The sequence below is a fragment of the Sparassis crispa genome (genome assembly GCF_003851025.1).
Source record: "Sparassis crispa DNA, contig_000001F, whole genome shotgun sequence".
NCBI lineage: Eukaryota > Fungi > Basidiomycota > Agaricomycetes > Polyporales > Sparassidaceae > Sparassis > Sparassis crispa.
Genome location: NW_020939748.1, coordinates 3,265,418 through 3,272,568, shown reverse-complemented (window position 1 = coordinate 3,272,568; position 7,151 = coordinate 3,265,418). Strand labels below are relative to the sequence as shown.

General features: G+C 47.1%; 2 protein-coding genes across 2 annotated transcripts; one reads left to right on the top strand and one right to left on the bottom strand.

Moving 5' to 3' along the window:
• Positions 1-3,346: 3,346 nt before the first annotated feature.
• On the bottom strand, positions 3,347-4,981 carry SCP_0211670 (ATP-dependent RNA helicase FAL1; the record flags this gene model as incomplete). The annotated part of the gene is made up of 9 exons (XM_027755077.1): positions 3,347-3,382; positions 3,436-3,458; positions 3,517-3,556; positions 3,608-3,677; positions 3,734-3,817; positions 3,871-3,986; positions 4,044-4,741; positions 4,796-4,892; positions 4,955-4,981. 9 exons carry the CDS (start codon positions 4,979-4,981, stop codon positions 3,347-3,349), a joined length of 1,191 nt encoding a protein of 396 aa, XP_027610878.1.
• A 162-nt stretch (positions 4,982-5,143) lies between these two features.
• On the top strand, positions 5,144-7,045 carry SCP_0211660 (Pre-mRNA-splicing factor sap61; the record flags this gene model as incomplete). The annotated part of the gene is made up of 7 exons (XM_027755076.1): positions 5,144-5,537; positions 5,591-5,792; positions 5,854-6,056; positions 6,116-6,629; positions 6,686-6,710; positions 6,763-6,853; positions 6,912-7,045. The coding sequence occupies 7 exons, from the start codon at positions 5,144-5,146 to the stop codon at positions 7,043-7,045; spliced, it is 1,563 nt and encodes a 520-aa protein (XP_027610877.1).
• Positions 7,046-7,151: the final 106 nt, after the last annotated feature.

The following is a 7,151-nucleotide window of genomic DNA, read 5'->3' as shown; positions in this document are numbered from 1 at the left end:
CATCACAGCAAGCCCAGACACTGCTTGGTAAAAGCCTTCCAGATTTTTACTCACCTTTCATTATTTTCATACAGCTCACTGTCTGCACAATATGAGTCTACTATCTGGTGAGCTCTGTAGCAGCCTTAGTTCACTGTGAAAAACTGTGGAGTTTATTGCCTTGATGCATATTCTGACTTTGACATCTAACAGTTAATTTGCAAAGTTTTGAAGCATAGTGAGGAGCAACCAGCAGTATTTCTTGTGATAGAGCAGGTTTTTGGATAAGAGTGGGCTCTGCTACAGACAATGTAGGAGGCAGTGTATTTCTAGTATTCTTTGCAAGAGTCAGTAGTAGTGCATTTTTACTTTGTGAGCCTGCTCATGATGCAGGCCAGGTGCGAATTAACAAAATTATAAGAAATGTGATATCTATAAATCGAGAGTGCCAAATAAAAGAGCACATAGTAAATACGAGAGTAAGGTGAGGGAAGGGTGGTGAAAATGTAGGTGTGTCATCGAGATCTGGCCCAAAATTTTATATGGTGCACTTTCAAATAACCACTATATTATAAAAATGTAAAAAGAATGTCAATATATTTTTTAGCTCTAGAGATATAGCCTATCCACCATAATACAGGCCCAATCTCTAGCTTGCCATCCATCCATAGTAAACTAAACTTCTAGTCATAGGATAAGTAGCACTAACAGTTAGTACAATAGCAAATGCAATATAGTGTGCACCTTTATCAATAATCATGTCTCCCCTGACAGAAGCAGTGGTATTCAGGTCGGCAATGCCCCCTTTAAGGTCAACAGGATTCTTGAGACTATGAATGCAGACCCTTCCAACCTTTATGCATATTGAAGGTCCTATTAAAGAGACAGGTGCTAATAGTTTGCAAAGCAGATGTGAGATGAACAAATCTAATAAAGCTAGAGGGAAACTGATAATGGAGAGAGTAAATGAATGATGTGCTGCATATGAGGACTCCAGGCAAATTTAGAGCTGGACTAAAAGACTTTGAGCTTCCATGCATAGCAGAGAGACATCTTTGTCAGTTATGAAAAATAATTTTTTTATTTATAAGTAGCAAATTTTCAAGAGAATTGCTACTTTTAAGTAGACCTATTTGTAGGTGCATAGATTAACTCACAATAATCTTTCAGATAATGTTAAAATAATCTCAATATAATCTTCAGGATAATCTGAGGATAATCTGAAGATTAGCAGTAAAATACAATTTTAACTTTGACACCAGCCAGAATTGAACTATGGACCTTAGGTTGATTTTATAGAATATAATTTCAACTGACACTTTAGACAACTTAACCATTAGGCCACATATTGCATTTATCTTACCTTAAATAAGACATTTTTTTTTCACTTCAGGGTACCCTTCCGACATAGCTCTTAGCTTCAACATAATCTATATTGTGTTGTAGCTAAGAGTCTCTCAGATGTCAGACAGACCATGATACCAATATATGTCCCAGGGCATTATATGGGATTACTCAGAGTAAAGGCAGGGTATAGGCTGATCCAATGGCACAATTATCATATGGGATATCCTATAGTACTAGAGCATTGATATTTATATCCCAGTATTACTGGTTGTCCCATAGTGCCAGGGGTACATAGGGATGTCCCACTATTAGTGAAAGATACATTTTCAGGCAATTGTATGTGTAGTTTTTTATCTTATTCTACTATCATATTGTCTAAGCCTTAATTATAAACACAGTAACTATAGTGACATAAACAAGCACTTTATTTGCATATTATATAAGGTGAGATCTTCCATTTTAATGACATCCTGAGATGTGATTTATAGATTCACAGATACTTAGTCTCTTCTTTAGCCTGAAGTTTCTATTAAACTACTATCTAGATATTTATACTAACAGTTGAATTAGTAAGGTTTAAAAGTGACAGGTCCTTACATGAGATATCCCATAATAGAAAGGTGTCATTCAGTGAATGCATTTCTGAGTGCAACTTGACTGAAGTCTTAGGTCAAATGCCTTTCTTTTTTCATTCAAATACAGTATATGATAGGAGACATGACAATAATATATCTCCTTTGCTAGTATATAAGTAGACTGAGTTGTTCTATTTCTTGAGACACTTAGTGAAAGTTGTAGTATAGCTATGATACATACTACATGCCAAAGATTATATCATGTTAGTCTGAACATTATGTCAGAAAATGTAAAATTGATTTTAAAACACGAGAATAAACATTGTTGTTTGACCTGTTTTAGTTGTTATATGAGCTAATGAAGTTGTTGTACATGCTACCAATAGTAATATAGTCTTTATAACATTACAAATGCATATGTACAACTTGATATGGGATATCCTGCTTTCTATAAATAGTTCACATTATATAAAGTGCAAATAAGGCACTTATTTACAGTATTCTAGTCACTGTTTTAATACTATAGTCACTGTTTTTATAATTAAGGCTTATACAATATGATCGTAAAACAAAGGATTAAAAAACTACCATACAATAGCCTGAAAATGCACCTTTTACTAATAGTGGGACATCCCTATGTACCCCTGGCACCATGGGACAACCAGTAATACTGGGATATAAATATCAATGCCCTAGTACTGTACTCAGTTAACTGACCAATCGGGTTACAGCTTTGTCTCCCCTTGTCTCTTGTAGTATAGATAAATGTTGTCAGACACCGGTGATGTCCAATTCATGTGCCTCGAACGTCGGGATCCTCGCCAAGAACTGTTAGATTAGACCTCTCTCTCACCCATACCGCAACGCCGATGGCCAGTACCTCTTTCTCTTCCTCGCAATCGCTCACGCCCCAGACGATCGCTCGCAAGCGTATCATCTACGCCCACGCCGACTTCAGTCGACGTTCTCGATGAATTTCCAATTCAAGATCTCACGTGTGACGAGGGAATCTGCAAGGCCGCGTCAACGGGATGGAATCAAGGACCAGCGAGGTGGCGACTTCTGAACCGCTCTCTGGGGCGAGCGTCTCGAAATGTGCGTCGTGCATTTATGTGATTTCACCCTTGCACGCAGACGCTGCTGGAGGCGCGATGGCCTTGGCGCAGCGCGGTCAGGACGAGAGTTAGGTGTACTTCTGTCATTCTCAGCACTGCCCTTCTGGCGCCATGTCAACCGGCCCAAGGACCTCAAGAACATCCGATTCCACTACAAATTGAAGGAAATTTCGAGCCGATTCCATTGGGGAACGGCATCCGTATGATACAACACGTTGTCGTATGAGACATGCCACTGCGCGAGCACTACGAACGAGGAAATCAGAGAAAATACATATAAATATTTACAACAAATACATATGTAGCGAGGACGAAGCGATAGCACCGCGATCAAATCAGCTCAGCTGCATTTACTGGCATTTCGTCCTGCGCAAGGAGGCATCAGTCGTGAGCAGAGCACGAGCAGGAAGAGAACTCACGATTTGTGTGCTGTAAAATTGTTCTGGAGATTGCAGGTTTTGCGTTAGTAGGATCGACGCGAACAAAACAGTCTACATTACCGATATCGCGGAGGATTCGGACATCGTCAACTGTCACGAACTGCGAGGAAGATCAGCACGCGTCGTTGTCGAAGACGAGAAGTGTACGCACATTAATCGCGACACCCTTCCGGCCGAAACGACCTGACCGACCAATGCGGTGGATGTAGTTTTCACGATTTCTGTAAACGGATCAATAAGCGTCGTCAAGAAGAAGCATACAGTTCAAGATACGTACGCAGGCAAGTCGTAGTTGATGACCAGCGAGACTTGTTGCACATCGATGCCCCGCGCCCAGACGTCTGTTGTGATCAGAACTCGGCTGAAAAGTTTTTTAGTTCGATGGAGGGCCGGGCAAAGATTCGATACACTCACGATGTCCCACTCCGGAACTCCGCCATGATCGCATCTCGCTCCTTCTGCACCATTTCGCCATGCATTGACGACACTGTGAAGTTTGCCGCACGCATTTTTTCCGTTAGCCAGTCAACCTGAAGAAATCAATCAATCAAAATAAATGTAGACATGACTCAACCGCGCAGGCGCACCTTTCTCCTCGTGTTGCAGAAGATGACGGCCTGTGTGATGGTAAGAGTGTCGTACAGGTCGCACAGCGTATCGAACTTCCAGTCCTCCTTCTCAACCGCAACGAAAAATTGCTTGATGCCCTCGAGCGTCAATTCGTCACGCTTGACGAGGATGCGGATCGGGTCCGTCATGAACTTGGTCGTCATCTCGAGCACGTCGTACGGCAGCGTCGCGCTAAGGAGTACGACCTGCGTCGCGGGGGGGAGGTACCGGTACACGTCGTAGATCTGGTCTTTGAACCCCTTATTGAGCAGCTCGTCCGCCTCGTCGAGCACGAGCATCTTGATGTTGCGCGTGCGCAGGCTCCGGCGGCGGATCATGTCGAACACGCGGCCGGGCGTGCCCGACACGACGTGCTGGCCGTACTCGAGCTTGCGAATGTCCTCCCCGATGGACGTACCCCCAATGCACGCATGGCACTGCACATTCATGTAGTCCCCAAGCGCGAGCACGACCGACTGGATCTGCGTCGCGAGCTCGCGCGTTGGCGAGAGCACCAACGCCTGCGTCTCCCGCACCGTCACGTCGATCGACTGCAGGATGGAGATGGAGAAGGTCGCAGTTTTGCCGGTGCCCGATTGCGCCTGCGCGATCACGTCCCGACCCTGAATTATAGGCAGGATCGCACGCTGCTGAATTGCGGAGGGCTTTTCAAAGTCTGCGGCGATGTGAGCGGGAAGAAATAGTCTTCAAAGGTAGGGGCAAAACGCACTGTATGCATAGATGCCTCGCAAAAGATCCTCCTTCAAGCCGAGGTCGTCAAAGGTTGAGATTACCGAGACCGCCTCGGAAGACTCAAAAATCAGTTTCTGACACCCAGAAAAAAACTAGTGAGCCTCCGATAGCTATATACTGTGTATTTTGAACGCACCTCATCGCCGAGGTTGATGCCAGACATGTCGAGGAGGAGGATGAGCAGCTGGTGGAAGTGGAAAGAGAAGTTGTCGGAGTATGAAATTCTCAAGTTCTCAGCTCAGCGCGCCCGCTGCAGCGTTGCCAGAGCCCGTCGTCCCTGCAGTCCCCGCCATCGCCAGCCAAACATCGCATCGTCGTGCACGCCATGGACTCCATCATCGAAGTGCAGCGGCACACCCACGAGGAGATGGAATACTTCGAGCGCGCTCTCTACACCATCCTCTCGCGCCCCCAGCCGACGCAGGAGGCCCGCCTCCAGACCGAGCACAAGGCCGCGCAGCTGCTCGACCGCCTCTCAACGAGGGCCACCGAGCTGTACAACCTGTACGAGGACCGCGACGCGCACAAGACTGAAATTGACTCCCTCACCTCCGCGCAGCCCCAAGACCTCTCCGCGTTCTACAACCGCCTCGGGCGCATCCAGGAACACTACGCCAAGTATCCCGACGCGGTCGTAGCGGGCTTCGACCCCGAGTTGTCTGTGTTCCTTGAGGAGACCACCGAGGATGTCGGGGATGAGGAGTACGAGGAAGACGACCGTGCGTGCTGCTGCTTCGTCGGCATGTCCTGGGCAACTGACACACGGATGTAGCTATTGCGTTGCTCTTTTCGGGTGAAGAGGGCTATGGAAAATATCTTGACTTGTACGCTAACCATACTGCTTATAACAATCTCAAGAACATCGGCAAGCGGCTGGGCTATCTCCAGTACCTCGACGTTCTCCTCGGTGCCCAGTCTGCACCACTACACTCGGACTTGTCGAAAGACTGTAGATTGACAAGAGATTACGAGTTGTATGTATCAGCATTCTGTAAATCGCTCTGCCTCTGATAGCATGGACTAATTATCCTGCAGGTACATTAAAGCGCTCCACGCCTACCTCATATCATTCACGAAACGCGCACAACCGTTAGTTGATGTTGAGTCACGGCAGCGTGAAGCAGAAGCTCAGTTCTCTAAGCAGTGGGATGCAGACGAGATCGAAGGTTGGGAAGAGTCGCGCCAGAGCAAGCCCACCACAAACGGCAACAATGCAGAGGGCATCTGGTGCTCAGCTTGTGAGCGACCCTCCCTTTCCTATATCGAGCATTTTTTTCACCGCCATTACACGCAAAAGGCCAGAAAATGTACTCCAAGCAGACTGTGTATGATGCGCATCTCACATCCAAGAAGCATGTCAAAGCGACCGCAAAACAGGCAACCTCCGAGCCCCCACCCACAAATCCCAACGGGCCTGCCGCTGCCATTCACACGACGAATGGAACGTCCACACCCCCCGCCAAGTCCAAACATCGGACCGCCGCGCTACTCACTCACTTGACCACACAGCTACTGGTCTCGCTCAGCCCTGTTCTCACCGAGACTAAGTCTAACGTCGAGCGGCGCTTCTCCCTCACTGCACGTGAGCGTGAGCAGGAGCTTCTCGAGCAGGCCCAGCCGCCCCAGGTGCCCGCAGCTGCAGCCGGCGAAGCGGGCGCAGAGGAGGAGGAAGAGGAGGAGCGGATCTACAACCCGCTTAAGCTGCCGCTCGGCTGGGACGGGAAGCCCATCCCTTACTGGCTGTACAAGCTCCACGGGCTCGGGGTCGAGTACCGCTGCGAGATTTGCTCCGACCACGTTTACATGGGAAGGTAAGCGATGATGCGAGTCGAACCGCCGATGGTTATTCTAACTTTCGTCTCATCAGGAAAAACTTTGACCGGCATTTCCAAGTTAGTACTTTTGTCTTCCAGTAGGGGCCTCTTCTGATGCTTGTCGATCCAGGAATCAAGGCATGCATTTGGCATGCGGGCTCTTGGTTTGCCTAACACGAAGCATTTCCATGAGATCACTCGGATCGAAGATGCTCTTGCGCGTGAGTCCTTCGCTCTGACGATCGTGAAATGCTTCTGATGCTCATCATCCCTTTGCAGTTGCCGAAAAGCTGAAGCGCGAAGGCAGGAACGAGATTTTCGAGCAGGAGACCATGGAGGAGCTGGAGGACGAGGAGGGCAACGTATACAACCGGAAGACATACGAAGACCTGAAGAAGCAGGGTTTGATCTAGCTTTCGACTGTATTTTTATTTTTATCTCCAGTTTGTGTTCGTCACATTACTGCAAGTTGAAGCGTCTTGAGCTCTCTTTCTTGCACTTTTGACAAAAACATCTCGG